The sequence below is a fragment of the Dinoponera quadriceps genome, unplaced genomic scaffold, assembly GCF_001313825.1.
Source record: "Dinoponera quadriceps isolate SergipeBrazil2010 unplaced genomic scaffold, ASM131382v1 scaffold1069, whole genome shotgun sequence".
NCBI classification, from domain to species: domain Eukaryota; kingdom Metazoa; phylum Arthropoda; class Insecta; order Hymenoptera; family Formicidae; genus Dinoponera; species Dinoponera quadriceps.
This window is the reverse complement of record NW_014555200.1, coordinates 656,013-679,679: the sequence shown is the minus strand read 5'-3', so window position 1 is coordinate 679,679 and position 23,667 is coordinate 656,013. Positions and strand designations below refer to the sequence as shown.

At 46.3% G+C, this 23,667-nt stretch overlaps 1 protein-coding gene across 9 annotated transcripts in view; it reads left to right on the top strand.

The window, feature by feature from the left end:
- The window catches only part of LOC106743428 (sodium channel protein para), a 58,713-nt gene that overhangs the window by 16,983 nt on the left and 18,063 nt on the right, over positions 1-23,667 (top strand). For 2 of the 9 annotated variants that reach the window (XM_014617253.1, XM_014617254.1), the window contains 20 exons: positions 5,871-6,026; positions 6,520-6,725; positions 8,929-9,057; positions 10,738-10,829; positions 11,530-11,742; positions 11,987-12,047; positions 12,232-12,541; positions 12,827-13,108; positions 15,141-15,197; positions 16,108-16,560; positions 16,747-16,840; positions 17,232-17,300; positions 19,475-19,749; positions 19,866-20,039; positions 20,116-20,466; positions 20,588-20,822; positions 22,253-22,384; positions 22,902-23,034; positions 23,109-23,233; positions 23,395-23,654. In XM_014617253.1, coding sequence (XP_014472739.1) covers positions 5,871-6,026; positions 6,520-6,725; positions 8,929-9,057; positions 10,738-10,829; positions 11,530-11,742; positions 11,987-12,047; positions 12,232-12,541; positions 12,827-13,108; positions 15,141-15,197; positions 16,108-16,560; positions 16,747-16,840; positions 17,232-17,300; positions 19,475-19,749; positions 19,866-20,039; positions 20,116-20,466; positions 20,588-20,822; positions 22,253-22,384; positions 22,902-23,034; positions 23,109-23,233; positions 23,395-23,654 — 3,807 coding nt within the window. Of the gene's footprint in view, positions 1-63; positions 97-5,870; positions 6,027-6,519; positions 6,726-8,928; positions 9,058-10,737; positions 10,830-11,529; positions 11,743-11,986; positions 12,048-12,231; positions 12,542-12,826; positions 13,109-15,140; positions 15,198-16,107; positions 16,561-16,746; positions 16,841-17,231; positions 17,301-19,474; positions 19,750-19,865; positions 20,040-20,115; positions 20,467-20,587; positions 20,823-22,252; positions 22,385-22,901; positions 23,035-23,108; positions 23,234-23,394; positions 23,655-23,667 lie in introns of all 9 variants that reach the window. The other 7 variants (XM_014617258.1, XM_014617260.1, XM_014617255.1 and 4 more) reach the window with 5 other exon arrangements.

The window sequence follows — 23,667 nt, the reverse complement described above, 5'->3', positions numbered from 1 at the left end:
CCCCCTTTCGTGATCTCTGTATCTCTGTGTGTAACGACTGTTTCTCCATTTCTCCAATTTCAGGGAGGTTTTGGACGGAAGAAAAAGAAAAAAGAAGTAAGACGTTACGTCACGCTAAGTAATACTGCTCTCTATCTCATCCGACTTCTACCTTACTAACATATATATATAATACTACACACGCACACGTGCGGGTCACGTATACGCTGGCGTGCATACATACATACGTACACGCATACATATACACAGACACATGCAAACACATACACACACGCACGCACGCACACTGTGAACACACACGCACAAGTGGACACGCACACGATTTCACGATTTTCTTTCTCACTCGGCAGCATTTGGCCGATCAGTCGATTTTAGACACGCGTCAATCACTGCCCGACACACCATACACACACGTACGACACGATTACTTGCTTACATTTTGCTGAAGGATTGAAAACGAAAAAGTGAGTCACTCACCGGCTCTTCGGTCGGCCGGTGAACGATCGATACTTTTCTTTTTTTAATCACACGATTCCTCGCATCTTCGGAGGAACGTTCGGGGATTTTTGTATTTCCACGCGGGAATTTCGCGAAATCGAACTTTCCGCGCTGTTTTTCCCGTCGCTTGATAAGATTTATCTCGTTTGCGGCGGCATGGAAAAAATATCTCACTATCTCTGCAAAACCGGCGGAGGATTTTATGGGCTCTCCGTTCTCTCCTGGAAACGCGAAATAAAACTGCACGCGTGTCGGAACTATAACGCGCAGACTGTCCGTCGCCATTTTCGCCGATAAATCGTCCGAACGCGACGAATCCGACGCAGACATCGATTTTTCCGATTGCAATTGTGGCTCTCAATACCGATATTTCCTTTTTTCCCTCAAATGGCGCCGCTTCCTCAAAGAGAATTCGCGTGTCTCTCTTTACCTTTTTTTTTTACAGCCACGAAGGTTTCAATCCCTGGCTGTTCTTTCCTCTCTGTGCGCCACGGTGTGCATCGATTCCGAGCGTCATCATTCCGAATCGATATATCGACCAGCCGCCGAAGATGTGCAAGTTTAATCCGCGAGGCATTGAATTCGAAATGTTTTGATTAATTAATTCGGTAACTATTCTCGGTGAGCGCGCGTGCCGCTCGTCCCTCTCCGCTGATATCTCAATGTCGCGGGCTCCTCGCGGATGTCGACGTCGGATGCGTCTTTCTTATCGCGATCGCGATTAATCGCGTCTTTCTCCTCCCCCCCTCCTTGAATATTACATCGCGGCCGAAAGGTAATTAGGTCTCACGATAGTTGGCACGCGATACAAAAAGCAGCGTGCTTTCTCTATAAAAATATACATATATATATATATGTACGTTGCCCTCTTGGTTATTTTGCAACACACACATACACACACACACACACGCTCCTTGGCAAGTGTCTTGACGTCTTACGGTAAAAGCGAGCTGTGCTTGCGCTTCTTTTTAACTAACGCGCGGCTTCCCCCGCGAGATATTTCGTCGGCCCTCTCGGTGTCGCGGAGGTGCGTTTGGGGTCAACCGGAGGATTGGCGCGCACCAATGACAGTCGAGAGCTCGATCCCGTCGAAAGGGAATTCCACGGTGGCGATACATACCGAAAACGCGCCTCCTCGCCGCGCGAAACACCAGGACTCTAAATGTGCTTTCGCGAAAGGCGAGTTCGAATCGCAGGTCGGATGCGTTATGGTTGATCCCAAACGCGATTGCGCGATGCTCACGAGAGGTAGACGCTATAATCACGACCCGACTTCCAAGGCCGCACTCGCGCTGAATTCTCGCGTTTCTTTCGTTTTCTCTAACGAAACGCACGTTGCAGCGGAACGAAGCAGGATAAACGTCCCGCCCTTGGAAAATCCGGTCGTCGGGGATCGCTTACGAGGTGGCGATAGCGACGACACGAATATTTCGCGAGCGGAGGTCGTGGCCGCCTGGTAAACGCTTCACATAGATCGTATGCTGTACATGTAACGCTTGCGTCGACTTAATCTTTTTTCGCCTTTCTTTCTGATTTCTCTTTCTTTTTGGTATCTCTGTGCGAATGCAGCGCGCGCGCACCGTCGCAGCTGCTTCGACGAGCGAGCAAAGTACGCGAGCCGCGGCACGCAATCGCGAGGACGACGCGCGATACCGTATTGATTCACGGTTCGGTCAAGCAATGACAGGAAGTTGTACTCGCCCCGAGAGACGAGAGAGAGGCTCCGCGCGTATTTACGATCGTAAGCGGACTTCGTCCTTCGTCTCGGGCCCGGCGAACCTGATGAGAATTCGATGAAACTTACACGTAGTGTACACTGAAATATTACTTATTAACTAATTAACTGCCTGTACAATTAGAAAAAGATTGACCATTCAAAAACTGAGGTATTTGCAACTCAACTCGATATTTATGATTACGTATTCCTTAAGAGAGACTAGCGTGTTATTTTCAATTTCTATTTTTAATATCATCGAAATCTATATAAAAATATGATAATACATTAGTGCTTGCAATATCGTGTATATATGTTTACCTCAACTTCGTTTCAAATGAACATTCGTTATTTAATGAAATAAAAGTATAGGAACGTAATGTTGCCTCATAAATACTAAATTAATGTCCCTTCGATGTGACACTCAGCCTTACAATCTCCTTAATCAACGCGCGTGAGGTCCTCCTCTTCTCCCGGCGCGCGAATCGCCACGTTGAATTCGCGATTCCCCGCGTTTCTCGCGCACTATGCTTGTACGCCTTCCGCCTCGTGGTCGAATCGATAAAACACTCGGGTCGGAACACGGCTCCGAACAGCCGACTCGTTCTCGGCGGAGAGTCAAGAGCAGCGCGGCCGCAAGTTCGGTTTTAGCGTGGGCTAGCTTAATCTTGCGGATTCTTGAGGGTTCACCGCATTTTCCGTCGTGAAAATGCCCGGGCGATTCACCGTAGCGCTGTCGGCAGCAGCACTCGGAGAATGTTTCCCCTTGGAGACTCGATCAACGAGGCGGGAAAAGACTTTCGGCACGCACGAGCACGCTCCGCAAGAGTCTACGCGCAGAGAGCAGCTCTCGGCGAGAGCACTTGGCTTGCGCAGACTTTTAGACCTAGTCATCTAGATCGTACACGTTTCTTAGCATAGATACCTTTACTAGGACACTCGCATAAGTTCCGATACGTAGTAGTGTTTTTCCCGGGACTGGAGCTCCAATTAAGATACTTGAGCGCGTGTCGGAAGTATCGATTAAATGGATCTCGCTTCTTATATCACTTACTTACGCACTTATTTACGAAACTCCGCGCGGTCTTCACGGTTACCGACACGCGAACGTACCGTCGACGATTCGTTCGGAACACAAAGTTGCGCTGAGCGCTCGAATATAAATTTGCGTAAGCGCACCGGTCATGAGTGCGAGGATGCGTCTCGGGCGCGAACGCACGTCCGACACACCGAGGGAAAAATATCTAAATAATAAAAAGGATTTATTCGGCGGGCACTAGTAACGTATTTACTTAAATCTCCAACTACTTTTATTTTTTAATGGAACAAACAATTGCTCTCATGAAAAACTGCAGATTTAAAAAGTTGTTTTTCACGATATAAAAAATATGAATATCAGTACAAGTAAATGTGTTATTAGTAGCCACCACGAAGAATTATTTATTCCTTAAATATTTTTTCTCTCAGTGTGTAGATTATGTCGAAACGATGGAGAAACGCAAACACACACGGGACGCCCTTTCGTGCCCGTCGATGAGAGACTCTCGAGTATAATTTCAAAGTTTCGGAAGAGAAACATTTTTTTCTCAACTTTTCCACAGATATTTTTGGCTTCTTGCTTTCTTTAAGGGAAAAAGTAAAGTGAATTTTTCTAAATGGACTTTTGTATCTTTGCGAAAGAAACCGAAGAAATTCGCGGGAAAAAATGGGGAAAAAACAAACCTTTCCGGAAACTTTAAAATTATACTCTCGAATTCGCCATGCGAGTTCGCGTGCCCTTACGTGAAATTGCGCGCGACGACGGACCGGAAGATTTGCCCTTAGCCGAGGATCACTAGGATTCGCTGTGCTCCGCCACGGCGGATCTCTCGTTGCGAGAGACTTAGGATAAAGCTGTACTAGTGTCTAGTGTTAGGCAAACTCTATTAGCATCAGACTCGAGTCGGACGTAGAGAGAAAGAGAAATAGGAATAGCATCCTTTTTTTTTTTCCTAATTACGACTCGCCAGAGTTTTCGAGCCGTAGGAGGGGCCAAAGTCGAGCTGATCGCGTGGACCTTCTTCAGGTTCGTATGTGTTCACGACCCGCTTTTAGCACCGACCGTACATTTCGCTATCGTACGCGCGCGCGGCCACGTCGATTCTGCGAAGTATCGCGCGAACTTCCGAGCTCCGCTCGTTATCGTCGCGATAACGATTGCGTCATCGATCGAGTAATCTCATGTTTTTCCTCTTTAACATCGACGCAATGTTTGTTTCGCTCTGTACTTGTACGAGCGATTTCTATACGCGCGATTTATCTTATCGACGCGCGGTGTTAACGTTAATCGAATTTTGCGAACGTTCGTCCAAGCGTTTGTTTACTTTTCTCGGTATTTGTCATTCGTCTCTTTGTTTTCTCGCAGTTTCTCTCGAATTTATTTATCGGCACGTCCCGCGCAATAATAAACGTTCCCACAGAATACCTACAACAAGAATCTGAACATCGTATACCTGATTTCTGATTGGCTCCGTCTGGTTTGGTTCAGCTTCCGGTTTGCTGTGCTCATCGTGTTACAAGTACTCTAAATTCCCCGGGATTTATCAGCGATCGCGTGCAGCTTTCCGCGGGGCCGTTCACGGAGATCCTATTCCCGCGAGAGAGATGCGAGAACTATCTCTCGGAGTGGGTGCGCGATCGAACACGTGGCGGGTTTCGCGTTTATTGTACTATCCTCACACTCGAACTCGCGGTCGAAGTGCCGGCCGAGCTCGGCAACTTGGTTCATCGCGACGCACGATGCAGTGGCAAAGGTCGCGGTAGAGCTCGTCGTCTAGAAGCGGGTTATGAATAACTATTGGTGGCGGCTGGAAAAGCACGCGGATGAATATTTCCAAAGAGGCGATTTCAGCCGCAATATTTCATGCGGCCGAATTAAATATTTCACCCTCGCGTCCCAACGTTGCGAGAAAGAGGGAGTCTCAGCCGCGGGATTGCCGTGTGGTTTTCAACCTTCTGCGTGATCAAGTTTACGCTCACGGCTGTTTCGCGAACGCGCTCGTACATCCTGCGACTTGGTAAATATGCATCTCGGTGCCGAGCGCGTCCCTCGCCAATCTCTCGCGCGGTTTGCGATGAACAAAGAGAGAGAGAGAGAGAGAAAAGAGGAGAAAGCCTCTCTTGGAAATATTTATCACGATCGATCGCTCGATTATTTTCGCTCTTCGTGCCCGAATACGAAGTGTGCGATATGTACGATGGCCCAATTTGATCTTCCATGCGAGACACGGCTCTCCAACGTGCGGAGAAAGGCACAACGGACGCATCGAGAGAATGAGTTTTACAGAATTGTGAGCGCGCGAAGCCGATCCTTCGGTTTCTTCGGCGTCGCGCGCGACGCACGTCTCGGACAGGCTCGCTTCGACGACAGAAACGTCACGGAAACGTGCTTTTCTCGATCGAATCAGAAGACGTCCGAGACGAACGATGCGTCTCTCGCGTTCCTCGCGAAGACGTATGCACGCGTATGGTATATAATACTATCTCTCTCTCTCCGTGAGGAACCGAGCGTGTCATCGAACAAATAATCGTCGCCGATAACACGAGAGGATAAATGAGAGGAAAGCAATGAAAAACGCCGCGGAATCGAAAGTTAATCTTACGAGGATCTCGTTCGCAGGTACGGTATGACGACGAGGACGAGGACGAAGGTCCTCAGCCGGACCAGATGTTCGAGCAGGGAGGGCCGCTCCCGGTCCGACTGCACAACGAATTTCCACCCGAGTTGGCCTCCACACCTCTCGAGGATATCGATAGCTACTACCACAATCAAAGGGTATCGGCATCGGCGCTTAATTGTTCAACCAATTAGTTCGGCTCTCTTAGGGGGAGAGTCGAGTTTTCCGCGAGACGCAGAATATTGCCCGACGAATTGGCCTTCCCTAACAAAGCAGCGGCGGCGCCCACCCGCGCTGCCTCTGTGCGGCTATTTTCCAACTTTCCGTCGAGCGCCGTGTAATTGCCTTTGTGTAACTCTCTTACAGCTGTAACGGCGCGAATACAGTCCGTCTGTCTGTTTGTACGTCTGCCGATCAGCGGAGCACAATGCGATCTACGAGGAAGATTCCCGCACGCTCCTTGAATCCTCAGTCGAGTCTGCAAAACGTGGCTCAACGACGCGATTCAACGGGGGTGGAGCGTTTCGCCTCGGCGAAAAGTGACGGGAAAGATCCTGCGTTTCGCGCAAAACCGATTTCCATCTCTGTTGTCATTTTATTTTTCAGACGCGGCAAGCGTTTGACCGTGTACACCGTTGTATCTGTTCGCAGACCTTCGTCGTCATTAGCAAGGGAAAGGACATATTCAGGTTCTCAGCGACGAACGCGATGTGGATCCTCGACCCGTTCAACCCTATACGACGTGTGGCCATTTACATATTGGTTCACCCGCTCTTTTCCCTCTTCATCATCACCACGATATTGGTTAACTGTATACTCATGATCATGCCCACCACGCCCACCATCGAGTCCACCGAGTAAGTACCCTTATATAATGTGCTATCGATGTTACTCGTTTTCTCATTTGCGGCTCTGCCGGGAGGCAGAATGCCGGTCTCGTGGAGAATATTTAGGAGTGAGCGAAATTTCAGCCGCGCTCTATTGCGCTACTTATCAAAAATGAGAGAAAATCGGATTAAAAGGCCTCGTCGTCGTCGAATAATTGTATGTATATGCATACGGATAGAATATGTGAACATACGCGAGATATATCGAGACGCTTAAACATATCAGATATTTTACGGGGCTGTGTTGATATTATCGACCTTTTGAGATTTAACAAATATTTAAGCAACCAGCTGCCACAAAGTCAGTCGCGGCTATTGTTAAATAGATACTTTAACGGTGCTATAATTGCACGTTTTACCGAATCGAAATTTGTCTTCTACATTTATCCTGTGCAAATTCCATCGAACTTGAAGAATTATTGAAGGATTTCGAGATATAAAACTATACACACAGGTTATTGTCCTAGTTTGGTATTGCAAATGTTACGTTTTCTTCACGATTTGGCTGAAAGAGAAGCAGCACTTATTTTGAGATTATTTAATATTCGATTAATTCTTTCTATTCTGTCCGAATTTAGTCTATTCTTGTTTTCAATAAGCAATGCGTTAATTATGCAGTTTACTTAACTTAGATAAAGTATGTACGATAAGTATTAAATAAATAATATAATTATCCACTAGTTCTTCAAATTTGACGGAATTCGCAGTGTTAATATAGATGCAAAATTTCGAATTGGAATAGTCACGTTTCTATTTGCCTGTCCTCTCGGACAATTCGAGGACCGAGCGATTCGAAGTGTTTGATACTCGAAGAAGAAGAAACTCTCGGTGAACAAATCTTATCGTCGACTTTGCGCACTCGATCGACACGACGGATCGACGAACACGGTTGAAAATGTCGTATCTCTGTGAGATATACGAGGGTTCTAGGCGACGATACACACTTAAGCTTGCCCTTAAGTGACTGTAAATCTGCGTAGTTTAGCGTGCCAACGAGCCTAAGCTGGAGATGCGGTTGTTTGTATCGCCAATTACGCATTCCTTCGTGTCTCGAAGGAGTCTGCGGAGACTCTCAATTACGTCGCTCGATTTAAAAAGAAAAAGGGAAGAAAACTCATCGAAGGCTTACGGCGATCATATGTTGTGAAAAATAGATACTTTAAGTAATATTCTACGTGTTATAGCTCTAATATATGAGTAGAGACTGTGATAAATTGTATTCCGTTGGTAAGTTTTGTACTAGTCTCTCTAGAGGTAGCACTAGGCGACTTGGCAGATCGCGCGAACGATTCAATGTGTTGTAGTATAAAAAATTACGGACTCGCGATCGACGCGAGAGAGTTCTGGGGTTTTCACGAGGGAAGAAAAATCCTGTGGAAGTCAATCGGACGAACGACCGTATTCGCGTATTATATTACTAAATATAATTCGCGCGCGCTTCGAAACGAGCAAAATAAATGAACGTCGCGTAAATGTTTAAAACGGGCGATATTACCGCGTGAGTTAATATTGACTATTTTACAATAATTAATCGCGCACTTAATTGTCCTATTAATACGAAATTTATACGACGGTGTGCATCGGGAACTTGATTTTCCCTGCTTTATATTTTATCATGTGTGCGTTTCTGTCTCTGTAATAACGTGCACATGCGCAAATACAAAACAATCAGACGCGATGGAGCATTTTCATTAATTCACATTGTTAAACCGATGAGAATAACTCGTTCGTGCGCCGTGTGCTTGATACGAAGGTATTCGTAGTTGAATTTCTGTACACACAAATACGCAATATTAACTAGATGTCGATAGTTGGGCGGGGATTATCACCGAATTTGGGACGCGGTTGGTCTCGTTGGCGAAAGTGATCACTGCGGTGCTGTTCAATGCGGAATCTTTCGCTCAAGCGTTTCCAAATTCACCGACAGACTCGGACTGCATCTTTTATTTTACATTCGCGAAGATTTCAGAGATCACAAACACGGAAGAGAAAATAGCGTGTCCGTCGCAACGCGACAGTTGGATGCAATAATTGTGAGTTAGTAGCGATAATTGCAGCGAGATGATTGTGATCACATTTCTACACGAGAAAGCGTCCCTTTCGCGCTAGACGGTAGAAAATCACGACTGAAATAGCACTTAAGGAGCTGAGTTGGTGTGTTTGTTGTTTTCAGAGTGATATTTACGGGCATCTACACATTTGAGTCCGCCGTTAAGGTGATGGCGAGGGGTTTCATTCTGCAGCCTTTTACCTATCTTAGAGATGCATGGAATTGGCTCGACTTCGTAGTTATAGCTTTAGCGTGAGTAGTTAAAACTTATTCTTCTTAAAAGGGAGAGAGGAAAGGAGGAAAAACAAAAGAGGGATTGCGCGAGAGCGAAGCGCAGAGAAAAAGAAAAAGAATAGACGGATGCGAATACACGGTAGAGTATGAAAAGGACAAGAAATGGAGCGAGAAAGGAAAAGTCGTTGTTGTGTCGAGAAAAAGAGAGAGAGGAGAGAATCGTCGCGAAAATGCCGCGGGTGCTAGCCGGAAGTAGCCGTTTCTTTACGTTCTTATAAACTGTACCTCGGGCCGATTAACTCGACTAGAGTTTGCTCTTCTTTGTTTTAGACTTCAAGACGTTGAAACGTCCGACGAAATTTACGATAATTGATAGGAACTATCACGCTCGCAAATTCCCTCCATAGCAGATAGTTCACGATCTGTTAGCTATCGATCTAATTAACGAACAAATAAGAAAGAAAGAAAAAGAGAGAGAGAGAGAGAGAGAGAGAGACAAAAAAAGAAAAGAACAAGTTACCGAATCGCGTGACGACGGCAAAATCCGATGATAAAGATTGCGGCGACCTTCGTGCGACGATGCGACGAAACGACGAAGCGTTGTCCAGAAAACGCTAATTAGTGTCAAGTTAGATCATTCCAAGTTATGACAGTAGACTTCTTCGCTAGATCCGTTGAGTATGCTAACGTAAGACTTACGTAGCATCGAATTGTATTCGATCTCTCTCCGTCCATCACGCCTCACGTTACACACGCAGAGACACATACGCGCATACACGCATACTACACAGACTGGGGTGTACTTATTCTAGGTACTTGAATTAGTTTACCTAGATAGGGATAGTTATTATCTTTTATCTCTTAGTAACCTTCGACAGAGAGTTCTCTCTTTATTGCCATCGTAATACGTTGACTTTAGACATTAGTAATTTTACGTCGAGTCCATTGAAACAGTTGACTAATTGTGTAGTTTAGTACATATATATATATATATATATTATACTTCAGTAATTGTTCATAGATGACCGATACGTGTATACGTTTCACTCGGTAAACGAGTACTCGACTGCGCATCGTAACATTGCCGGTCGCGTGCCAACGATTTTCTATTGCTGCGAATCGCGAGATTTTATCTTAAATTATCGCCCCGCTTTCTCTTATTTTCGCGACGCAAACACGAATCGAGCAATATCGGGAGCCGATTACGGATTTGATCTCTCGTCTCGCTGACGATCCAATTAAATCTCCTCATTAGAACAATACAGCGCGTTATTAAAATCGTAATTATACCTCGATAGCGATAAAACGATCCGTCGATGAGAAGAAGGTCCACATGGCAACGCCGAAAATAATTTGACAGCCGCGTGTGATCGATCCCGCGGATTCGTTCGAATCGCGCTCGATGCGACGACGTATCCTCACCGTTGGAAATAACGCGGCGAATTCTCGAGGAAGATGCGGTAGGAACGCGTGGCAAGCGGTATACGGCGTGTTACGTTGAATCGTGCATGCAGTAATAGCTACCTTTATACGATTACACATTGCAGTTCGTGCAGACTTTTGGTAGGCAATAGGAAAAGTAGCGAGTATTCTGACCGTTTGCGTAACTACCACTACCTGCCCCGATCTTTTTTCTAAAAGTTTTGTCTTTTTCGTTTCGTATCACTGTAATGTGTGTGATGTTCGGGTGTATTGCAGTTATGTGACGATGGGCATAGATCTAGGCAACCTTGCCGCTCTCAGGACATTTCGAGTCCTCCGAGCCTTGAAGACTGTCGCTATTGTACCAGGTATGCTTAGAGAATAGAAGTGGTCGTAGATGCAAATAGTGGTTTCTAGACACTTGCCGCGGTCGTTGTACACACGTTTTCCCGTATCATCACGTGTTTACGACAGTTTCATCTCTCTCGACGCAGCCTCCTCTGTCGCACTTCGCACCCCGTCGTCCCTGTTGGCCACATCCGGTATACCTCCAAGCGCCTCGTTTATTTCGAGGATCCCCTTCCGATCGATTTGTCTCTGTTTTTACTTTCTTCCTCCATCTCCTCCTCCTTCTATCTCCCAGTTATGTGAAACGAATTATCGAACACGATGCACGAATTCTTTTAGACGCGGATAGAAGGAGAAAGAAGTTGCTCGTATCGATAAATTCTTCCTAAAGTTCGATCGATGCAGATTATTTTATTTCCAAGCTCAGAATTATTCCCATCTACTTTCGGAATATCCGGTGTGCGTGACGAAATGTCACATCGCAAAATTGCGTGCATTGCGTGCGACGCTCCTGCCGAATCCTCCAGATCACGTTACCTTTTCTTCCGAGACATCAGACTTTTCACCTCGCATCTTACATTTCATCGGACACGCCTGCCTCGGTCGAACCGCCATCTCTTTCGCACGATTGACAACACCGACACAAGGTGTTTCTCCGAGCGGCTGCCGTTGTCGCGGGCCCCACACTGAGTCTACTGTCCTTCTGTTCTCGTTTTCTAGGTCTGAAAACCATTGTCGGCGCTGTGATAGAATCCGTGAAGAACCTGCGCGATGTGATAATCCTGACGATGTTCTCCCTCTCCGTCTTTGCGCTGATGGGCCTTCAGATTTATATGGGGGTCCTCACGCAAAAGTGTATAAAGAACTTTCCTGAGGACGGCTCCTGGGGTAATCTCACACACGAGAATTGGGAGCGATTCGTTAGTAACGAAAGTAAGTAGCTTTCTTTGAACGGCTTAAAGAGAGACCCTCAAAACACGAGAATTGGCCAGCTCGGCGATATATATATATATATATCATTAATATGAAACTTTCGAATGTAAAGTCCAATGTTAACGAAGAGCTTCGCGCGAGCTGGTAATTTCACGGGAATAATGAGAACAATGAAGTTTCTCTTGAAATTAATTTCCGATAATACATCGTTAAATCGCGCATTGTCGTTGTTTCTCCCACACAGCTAATTGGTACGTGGACGAGGCTAAAAATATGCCCTTATGCGGAAATTCATCGGGGGCAGGGTAAGTTGAAGATTATTTGCTCACGTTGCATTTCTCACAATGATACTATCAACCCAGACGAATACCGATAACGATCGATCAATCGCGTTCAGAGATAATGTTGACATTGAAGTGTTCTTCGCGGAAAATGCGCGTCTCTGTGAAATGCCCAATTCACGCTGAACGTGATGTTTTCCGCACGTAGGCAGTGCCTTCCCGGCTACACGTGTTTACAAGGGTACGGCGATAATCCAAATTACGGCTACACGAGCTTCGACACTTTCGGTTGGGCATTGCTCTCCGCCTTTCGTCTTATGACTCAGGATTATTGGGAGAATCTTTATCAACTGGTGCTGAGATCGGCCGGACCGTGGCACATGCTCTTCTTCATCGTCATCATCTTCCTCGGATCCTTCTATCTCGTCAATCTGATCCTCGCTATTGTCGCGATGTCGTACGACGAGTTGCAAAAGAAGGCTGAAGAGGAGGAAGCCGCTGAGGAGGAAGCCATGAGGGTAAGCGAACGCGATCTCGCGTGTGGCGGGAGCAAATGCCAACGCAAAAAAAAGAGATTGCTGATCTCGTGGCAAATTTTCAGGAACAACTTTCTTTTAAAAGGAAAATAGCACTTATACAAAAAGTCTCCGGATAAAAAATGTTTTGAGTCTTAAAGAATTACGCAATTATAGAGTCACACAACAGCTAATTCGGCTTTTTTTTCTCGGCACAATCTCGCGAAATTGGAATTATCCGAAGAATATCGAAAGCACTGACGTGTCGTCTTCCGTCTGGGTCGACAGGAAGCCGAAGAAGCCGCGCTGGCGAAGGAGAACAAGCTCGCGGCGCAGGCCGCGGCGCGGGAAGCCGCTGCCGCGGCGGCTGCCGCCGCGGATCAGATCGTCAAGTCGCCGTCGGACTTCTCGTGTCACAGCTACGAGCTGTTCGTCGGCCAGGAGAAGGGCAACGACGACAACAACAAGGAGAAGATGAGCATACGCTCGATCGAGTCCATGAGCGATCAGAGGCACAAGCAGATCAACAACAACCACAGCGCTGCCAATAAAGTGCGAAAAGTCAGCGCCGTAAGTATCCGGCTGGCAGATGTACGATCCGACCTTCATTCCGCGTCGTTTCGACGTAATGTAATACGTTTGGCCCTGTTATCAACCTCAATCCCCCCGACACCTCGCTCCTACGAGAGCAACTTATGCGAGGCAATTCGATTCGACTCGACTCGTCGGTGATCGACTGCGATTCATGACGAAATTACGGCACCGGGCGTCGCTTCCAAGTCCGGGCGCCGACTTTTTTTCCGTTATGACGTGGGACTCTCGAATTAACTATCTATCTATCTACCTATCTATCTATCTATTTATCGCAGTCCGCCAGTCGTCCGGGCTGACGGAGAAAGAGGGAGAGAGAGAGAGAGAGTCGTCAGAGAGAGTCGGGTTATTAGGGGATCGAATCGAGCGAGTCCCGGCACGTGCGCAAACGAAAACACACGAATGCAAATCGAATGGGCGATCAGGCGAACTCGGTAATCACTTGTATGTACGTGCTGCTGGTACGCAGGTATCGTATAGCCAGAGGAAGCGAAACGCTGATCAATCCGCGTTTAGGAATACGTGAACGCAGGCGCAATCAAATTGGAGTCAGAAACGAACGCCTGGCACATACTTTTTCAATACCTCAGCCATACAACAATGTTTATTATTATTATTATTATTATTAACGCACGGCGAAGGAGAAAACCGCGACGAGTCGAGCCTTCCCGTAATATCCGCCGCTCTGTAGCATGCTTGGCGTATGTATAGGACGTCCCAAAAAATGTTCACCGACGTGGCAGGCTTGCGATCTTCAAGGAAGATCGACGTTGCTCCTCGTCGACACGTTGACCGCCGTTAGGGTCGCCAATGACTGCCGCCATGATACCATCTTGTTAATATACATATGATGATTTAACCAATTGCGTATAATAAATTAAATATATAGGGAGCTAATGAAACGAGCTAACGAATATACGTGTCGTAAATTGCACCTGTCTACCACGTGTATAGATGGTGATTAAAATTTTCTTTGAGCATCGGACTAATCAAGTGGGAATCTCGGCACGGCAGTCAACGTGCCAACGGGGATGTTTCTACGTCCGCGTGAAACACACAAAAAATAATAAATCACGGCATCGTCGAGCGAACCTCGACGAGGAAACGGTCGATTGCAGATTCGCTGTGAGAAAACCCCGCTACTCGCTGCAAACGTTTTCTGGGACTCGCTGCGTATCTCGACTGCTCGTGTTATGTCATGACCCTCTTGGATAAATGGCTTTATACGCATAGAACCCGTCTCCCTCCCATCGATCATTCGCTCTAGCTACGACATGAATACAAATCCCGAAGCGATTTACCCGCCGCCTTCGATCTTGCGATTTTGCGCAAGTGGTAACGCGCGGAACAGTGTATCCCTCGACCGTGTCGACGGCGCATACGTTTCAATCCTGTTTTATGGAGCCATGCATGCGGAGAAGTACACCCTGCGATTAGTATTCGGCGGAGATACGAAATATCGGGAGTATTGCTCGCACGCTAGACGCTTGAGAAGATGCGCGCGGAGCAACGGTNCCCCCCCCCCCCCGATTGGCCCGAGTTGCTCGTTCAACGGACATTTCGACGGACGGACGATGATTATCCGAAAAATTCCGATTGATTTCTCGAGAGAAAGAAAAATATATACCAACCGCTATGTTAAACTCCGTCCGATCAACGCGACGATTTGAATTTAAACGGCTCCGAAGATAAAGATTTGCCACGTTGGCCCGCGTATAATCGCCGATCTTTTCGTGTCTGCGTTCTCACTAGATCCGTAACTTCTCTTCTTAGATCCCGTACAATATTGCGACCAAGAGCACTCTCTCGTGCAACCTCCTTAGCTGTTCTGTTTTCTTCGTTTCTTCCTCTCCCGTTCTCTCTGTCTCCGCATCCACGATTGTGTTATATGTGTGCTTCTGCAAGTGTTTTTATGTGATACTACCCATTCCGAGTGCCTCGTTGGTGTACACATTTAGACCACGTTACGAGCCGTTTGGTAGGAGATATCTTTTCTTGTTTTTTTCTTAAGGTCCCTCGCGCCGCTAATGGCCAGTTTACTTATGCCTACCAGGAAAGTCTGCGGAAGGTACGTGTGTCACGACGTGTGTCTGTCAGCACCGACCGTACGTACTAAATAGCACCATAGGACCCGATCACACAATATATCACGAATGTCATCCTACGGGGCGAAGCCATATACATCAATGCTCCGCGCGTTACGACTCGCAGTCGTCCAGAGAACGCTGCTTGTCATCTTAAATCGCGCGTGTAATCGTGCGCGCACGTCATCGCGCACGCCTTTCCGCCTCACGGATTTCCGTCCCGACACGACCTTGTGATCATCGCCGATGGTCGATCGTTTCGCGCCGATCAGTTTCCGTTTCTTTCGATTAGTCGCATCAAGAGTAGACTACGATCGATACGCGTATCATTCGGGAAATTGAGTACCGCAGCACGCTTGGAGGACGACCGGACAGGCGGGCTGCGTTTAATACCGCTTTGTCGATCGTGGATGATGATCGAAGCAGGCAATCGGGACGGAAGGACGGAACGCGTAGGCCGGCTTGTAACGAAGAGACACTCGCTGTCATTCAGCCAACACCTCCGTGACCTTGTCAGTTCATCCGAACGAAGCGAATGAGTCCGGAGATATCGTGAAGACAAGTGTACGGGGGATGACGTGTCGTTCCTCCACGTTGTTTGGCATACTCGAGACGCGAACGAATTTCCGCGCCCGTGACACACTCCGAGCGATCGCCATCGAACGTTACGGTAGGTCGCGATCGATCTCGGTGAAACGCGGGAGGGTAAATGTCATGATCGTCCCGAGGGAGTCGCCACGCTGAGAAAGAGAAGGAAAGAGCGAGGGGGAGAGAGAAAGAGAGGTAGATAGAGAGAGGAAGAAAGAGGGAGAGACGCCCTTTCGCTCGTTTTTCGCTGAGAGGGTCGAGAACGGAATGAGAGAAAAGCGGTGGTCCGCTCTGTTGTAATTTCAGGCGAGCCTGAGCCTACCCGGCTCACCGTTCAATATACGCCGCAGCAGCCGCGGCAGCCACCAGTTCACGATACGCAACGGCCGCGGGCGATTCGTCCCGCCGGGCGGCGACCGGAAGCCCTTGGTACTCTCCACGTACCTGGACGCCCAAGAACACCTGCCCTACGCCGACGACTCGAACGCGGTCACGCCGATGTCCGAGGAGAACGGCACGATCGTCGTGCCGGTGTATTACGCGGCGAACCTCGGCTCGCGCCACTCATCCTACACCTCGCACGCCTCGCGGCTTTCCTACACGTCCCACGCCGACCTCGCGTTCGGCAACATCCGCGGCATCGACAGCATCGGCAAGCCGATCACCAAGCAAGAGCAGATACTCAGGAACCGGAACAACAAGCAGACTACACCCGCAAACGGCCATGTTACGGACAGCAATCAGAAGTTCTATCATCATGTAAGTAGCGGCCGATACGACGATGAGCCCGAGTCGTAATTTCATTTCTACTTTAAGTCTCATTTAGTTCTGTATTAAGTGTTCAGTGGGGAAGCTAGTCTGATTTCAGATAGAGAGTATTTCGTGCGCGGAGAGATCTGCAAAAATCACTTTTGCCGTTTTTGCAATTTTTACGGAACTTTGCAGGAAACCGACCTGGAGGATCCCATGGGCAAGAGCAAGCAACAAGACAATCCGTTCATCGAGCCGTCTCAGCAGCACACCGTGGTCGACATGAGAGGTGAGATCGATCGTTCCATCGCGAGCTAATCGCGAGCGCAATCAGTGGCGGAAAGATCGCAAGCACTTTACCTCGATGAACGTTTCTCTGAAATTATTCTCATACGTAAGCAAGAATGTCATAATATTCTCAGACAATTTCTAGTCTTCAATTGAGTTCAAGTAATACTCGCATCGATACGAATTCAATCAAATCAAGACTAAAAATCTTCGAAGAAAATTATAATATTCCTGCTTACACATGAGAACTATCTATTCTTGATTTAAGACTAATTCTTTCCCCGTGTCGACTGCAAAAACAAACAGCGTTGCAAACTTCCCGCCACTGATTATATACCGCGACGGTAGCTCTCGAGTAAACGAGCTCACCTGTCCCGTCGTATCGTCCATAGATGTGATGGTACTGAACGACATCATCGAGCAAGCCGCCGGTCGCCAGAGCCAGACGCCGGAGCAAGGAGGTAATGTCCCACGTGCCACACCCCCCCCCCTCCTTCCTCGCATTTCGCAGTACCTCAACTTCTTCTTCTGCCGTTTTATTTTCCTTTTTTTTTTCTTCTTCGATTCTGTTAGTTCCTATCGCAGTTGTGTATATTATCTGGTTTATCGTGTGATAAGCATCCTGTCGTGTTCGATGTACATTATCGTTGAGACCTCTGGTATACACTGCGTCTCCCTGCGTCGTCGTTGGTATACCTCGCTGGACATTATTGGGCTGCGCGCCTTTTGTACATAGTTAGATCGAAGGAGGTTTCTTTCTGTTGAATTTTTTCAAATGCCGACGCAGCCAATGTGAGATCACACTGCGGTGTATTCGTTTACTTTTTCGGGACTTCCGCTTCACGACTCACGAGCATGGTGTAAACGTGTGTAAATCGACGCGATACGATACATACACGATGGACCGATCTGCCACTGTTTCTTAAACCGTTCGCCACTGTCGTACACAACCCGGACGAGTGGATCTAGACGGCGAGTAATGTAAAGCACAGAAGAGATATTGTCGCTCGCTGAACGGCGTGATGCGACGAGACAGAATTCGCAATCGCGGCCTTCGTCGAGGGCGGTTTGCGAAAGTATTTTTGGGGAAACAGAGTTTGTCCGTTCCCTACGACATGACACAGATTACCACCTTCGCCGCAGCTGCACGATACTGGTCGCTTCATGCTTGGATTTTCTTTTCAAATTGTCTCAATCGTCGATATATTTTCAAAACAATATTTTGGTGTCTTTAGTGTAATTACTTGCGTTAAACTCACGAACGTTTGAGTTATCGAAACGTCTTTATATTTGCGAATATTCAATAATATTGTTCAGTTATCATATCGATCGGTTTACTTTGTAAAAACTAAAAGAGCGACATTGCGATAAAATCTGTATCTTACAGATGAAGAATGTTGAATGAATATTTTCTCTTTCGTCGATGATTGAGAGAGATCCTGTTTATCCTTTGTTTTTCCGATACGAAACTGCAGCGATTTTGATTGGTCCTTCGATATCTCTGCATCCGCATCACCCGCGTCGAAAGGCACTTTTCGTGTTTTGCCTCTGGTGCACAGTACGACGATCTTACGTACTTTCCGGAATTAGAGAGGGATGTCTCGTAGTACGTCGTTAGTCATCGCGAAGGATACTCGACGATCCACGATTTCATCGCTACAAGTTTTTGCACGTCAAGTTGCATCTTTTCACCTCTGCGAATTTCATCACCGTCACTCGTGAAAAATGAATACACATTTGATTTTTCTAATGAGGACATGCTTGGTTCGAGAGATGTACAGCCGTGTGTGTAGGTATTGTTAACTATATCTCATTGTCGAGTGTTCCATCTGGAGAGAATTTCGCGTGTTTACGTTTGCACTTAGCTATTAATTGATCGCTCATGCATAACATTTAATCCTTCCGCCGCAGAAACGTTTCTTCTGAAGAGCAAATCTCAAGTAAAATTTGCATCTCCGTCGGAGTTTATATTTTTAAATAATTATAATAATTATACGATGGAGTCGCGATTCGAAGGTAAACAAAAAAACAAACAGTTCTATTTCTATAACAGCGGAAGAGTTAAAGCTGTAAAATGTGAAATATAAAATCACTGTAAATAATATTATGTCGCGCCGATGGTACTTGTTTCTTTTATCACGCTTTGCAATCACCGACTTCCTCGAGTTTTTTTAATACACATACGCACATCATACAAAGTATATATCGAGCGCTACGCTGTTTATCATACCGAAAAATGAATACGATAGGTATATATTTTTACAATTAAAATAAACACTTTCTCGATTTTTTCATAATATAAATGATCATAGATGAAACATTCGTAAGAACGTTCTTCCCTTTCCTCTTAAAATTTACAGGGTCACAAATACCATGTGATCGATGTCTGTATTTTACGCAGCGTGGCTTTACATATTTATCTCCACTGAAATTTGCGCGATCCATTACTCGGAATGTGTGCGCTTCTCTTAATTTCGCCTCGCCCCCTGTCTGCCTGCTTGACTGCTTGCCTTCCTGCCTGCCAGCCTGCCTGCTTGTAATATAATCTGTGATCTCGAAGAATGAGCCTGACCAAAGAAAAACCTCTTTCCCCAAAAAGAGTGGTGCCAGACAAAATTACTAACGCGCGTTACAGTTTCGACCTATTACTTTCCGACAGACGACGATGAAGAAGGGCCTACGATGAAGGACAAGTTATTGGCCGGATTGTATCGTTGTATCGACATATTTTGCGTCTGGGACTGCTGTTGGCTCTGGCTCGAGTTTCAAAAGTACGTGTCCTTGTTGGTCTTTGATCCGTTCGTAGAGCTCTTCATTACACTCTGCATCGTCGTCAATACGCTCTTCATGGCATTGGATCACCACGACATGGACAAAGATATGGAGAGAGTGCTCAAAACTGGCAATTACGTGAGTATCGTTACCGACAAAGTGAATATACATATGCGTACATATATATATATATATGTCTGCGATATTGAGAACTAAATGACACGAAGAGCTAAAACTGACGATTCGATTTCTAGTTCTTCACGGCGACATTCGGTATCGAAGCGACTCTGAAGCTGATAGCGATGAGCCCGAAGTTTTATTTTCAAGAGGGCTGGAACATCTTCGACTTCATCATCGTCGTACTCTCGCTCGTGGAACTGGGCCTGGAAGGCGTGCAGGGCCTGTCGGTATTGCGATCCTTCAGATTGGTAACTATCGTATATTTCGCTGTTATCGTTACGCCGGTCGACGAGCTATCGTCTTCACCAACGAAATCTCTTTCAGCTGAGAGTGTTCAAGCTAGCCAAGTCATGGCCTACGTTGAATCTGCTGATCTCCATCATGGGCAGAACTGTGGGCGCGTTGGGCAACCTGACGTTTGTGTTGTGCATCATCATCTTCATCTTTGCCGTGATGGGCATGCAACTATTCGGCAAGAACTACGTGGACAACGTCGACCTATTCCCGGACGGTGACATGCCCAGGTGGAATTTCACTGATTTCATGCATTCCTTCATGATCGTGTTCCGAGTGTTGTGCGGAGAGTGGATCGAGTCTATGTGGGACTGCATGCTGGTCGGCGACGTCTCTTGCATACCATTCTTCCTGGCCACCGTCGTCATCGGTAACTTGGTCGTAAGTATGAAAGCGCAATCTTCTCTCGTCACACATACGAGTAGATATTTATTTAATTTGCTTCTTTAATTTACTCAATATTATACATCGATTAATCGCGGCTTACTTTGTCACAAAACAGGTGCTGAATCTCTTCTTAGCTCTGTTGCTGAGCAACTTCGGCTCGTCGAATCTGTCGGCCCCGTCTGCGGACAACGACACCAACAAGATCGCGGAGGCGATCGATCGAATAGCACGTTTCATTAAGTGGATCAAGCGAAATGTTCTTTACATTGCTAAGTTGATGCGAGCCAAATTCACCAATCAGATATCCGATCAGGCGCCAGGTGAGGGACCGTCCAACAGTTGGAAAGAAGGTTTATATCCAATCAGATCGCTTGCTGTGTGCGCTGTGTAGTTCGTGGCACTGTTTTTCAGTTTTGCTTTACACTACTTCTTCACACGTTTTGCCAGTGCCAGTCGGCGATCGACTAGTATTTAGTGGATCGCGCGAAACTACGACGACGTACGATTCAGAGAGATCAGAAGCAGCAAGCGGGCAAAAGTTCGCCTACTCCGCGACGTTCGAAATTGCTACTCGACACTTCTTCTCCTCTCGTTTTATTGTTGAGATTTAATCTTTTTATTTTACTATCGCGACACGATGGTGGTGCCGGCTAGTGTGTAATACGACGAGGGCGTATACATGTCGACTGGCACATTCGATTTATTATGCAGACTCCTTCAATTTTATTTAGTTCGCTATTCTGCTTCGTTGAGATCGACGTGTTGCGTTAACATGTAATTTCGTGCACAATTCGATGCAGATAATCGGAATTCTGATTTCCTTCAAATTGGTTCGGTTTCAAGCCCGATTCGATAATCTTCCATTCGTTAATTTCGCAACATCGAAAGAGGATAGAATAATTTTCCGAAAATGGAAAAGGATTGACAGTTTACGGTGGGGTTAATCGCAAGTTTAATTTTGTTTCGCTGATTAGCCGCCTGGCCGTTATACGTTGCTATGCATTTTATTTTGGGAACGCATTCTATTACGTAACTTCGATGATGGAGCTGGTCGTCCAATGGGACGCGGATTTATCATTAGAATTAGACACACGTACACGAGGAACTCGCTGCGATACGTGCTGCGTCTCTTTTGACAATATTTTGTAAAATTTTTTTTTACATTCTTTTCTACATAGAAACACGTTTTTTTTAAGCCTCGAGTAATTTTCAGTCTCGTCCTTGTGTACATCTCAAAACAATTATTTCGGTAATAATCCAGAAGAGGGGGAACTCTTTAACTCTTTATATGATGATTTTGATCGCCGACCTAGATCATTTTGATTGTCCCACGTGTAACGATGTGATATAACTAGCAGGAATCGATGTATCGAATCCGTCCTCATTCATCGGAGATTTTTATAACGATACGAATAATGATGCGGCACGTGTCGCGCGTGTAAAACATCACGGCGCTGATGAAAATCGCTGACGCACCGTTCCCGACGCCGGCTCGTCGGTGCCTAACCGAACATAAGTGACACCGTACACGATTGCATGCGAACGATGTGATCTGTTGTTCTGGTTCCTACGATGTGTTGGGAAAACGCGACGGAAAACAATACGTACGTGTACATACTCGTATGTGAGAAGACCATTGTACATACAGAGTGAAAGTGGAAGAAAGAGAAAGATGATATTACCGGCTACGGCGTTCTCTATCATTTCAGTGCGTTTCGGTTTGTTTTCCGATACGAATTTCCTGATAAGGGCGGGTTAGAGATTTTGTATGACTGTGCAGATGGAATTGATCGCGATGGGGACCTAGATCTTGCAGATGGAGAATTGGACGCATACAGAGACAAGAAGAGCGCCAAAGAGCTCAACCAGCTTGAAGTTGCTATTGGCGATGGAATGGAGTTCACCATCCATGGTAAGCGTGTCGTAAACAACGAAACTGTAATTTTCTAATTCGTTGATCTCGATAACGATTCTCTTCTCTCGCACGACCAGCGTACCCCTCCGACAGAGATGTCACACGACGTGGCAAACACGTGGAAAAACGAATAAGACCGTCCACGAGGACTTCCTTTCTTTTCCTTCGATCTTTATACTACCAAAGATAGTTCCATGGAGTTCCTTCGCAAGATATTTATAAATTCTGCCCTTTTATATGGAGGCTAGGCTTTTTATAAAATCGCTGAATTTATAAAGATCCCGCGACGATAATCCTGTTACTTTCACGCCTAAGTTTTGATACGTGAGACAATCGGAGAAATTATTTTCTTAAGATTAATATAAACATTGAAGAAAATATATTGCCTTCGTTCAAAAAAATATATACAGATTTTCATGCGTATAGTCCATGGTGCTCATCGATCAGGTCTCGCGGAATAAAGTTGTTACTATATAGGTTGATTAATATATCGAATTAAATTCCCTTTTCAAAGGAGATTTGAAGAACAAGCTGAAGAAGGGCAAGCTGTGCATGAACAATACGAAGGTTATCGCGAATTCGATAAACCACCACGATTATAGGCTAGACAACGATTACATTAATCAGAACGAGGATGATACCATCAGGTCCGTCAAGTTTTTCCTAAATCGTTCGTACATCTTAGGTGATATCACTAAGAATGTTTCTATCTTTCTCACAGCAACAAATCATACGGCAGCCACAAAAATCGGGCATTCAAGGACGAGAGTCATAAAGGCAGCATGGATTCGCTAAACGGTGAGGAGAAGAAAGACGCGAGCAAGGAAGACTTGGAACAAGAAGAAGGTAAACGTCATGTTTTATTTAACCTCGTGGAACTTTTGAAACATCTTTCCAAGAAAGACCGACGAACGATAATAACGCATCAGAAAGAAAGAGTAGATGATCACACGCCTCTCCACGATCAAACGCTTCAAACTAACAGATGTAAAATTACATGCATACAGATTTGGAAGACGAAGGTGAGGAAGGGGAGGAGCTCGACGGTGAAATTATACAGGCGGACGATGACCCGATCCAACCGAATTATCCTTCCGATTGTTGTCCGGAAAACTGCTACAAGAAGTTTCCATTCCTGGCCGGCGACGACGACGCACCGTTTTGGCAGGGCTGGGCGAACCTGAGATTAAAGACCTTCCAGCTGATCGAGAACAAGTACTTCGAGACTGCCGTCATCACCATGATCCTTCTGAGTAGCTTGGCCTTGGTGAGATCACACC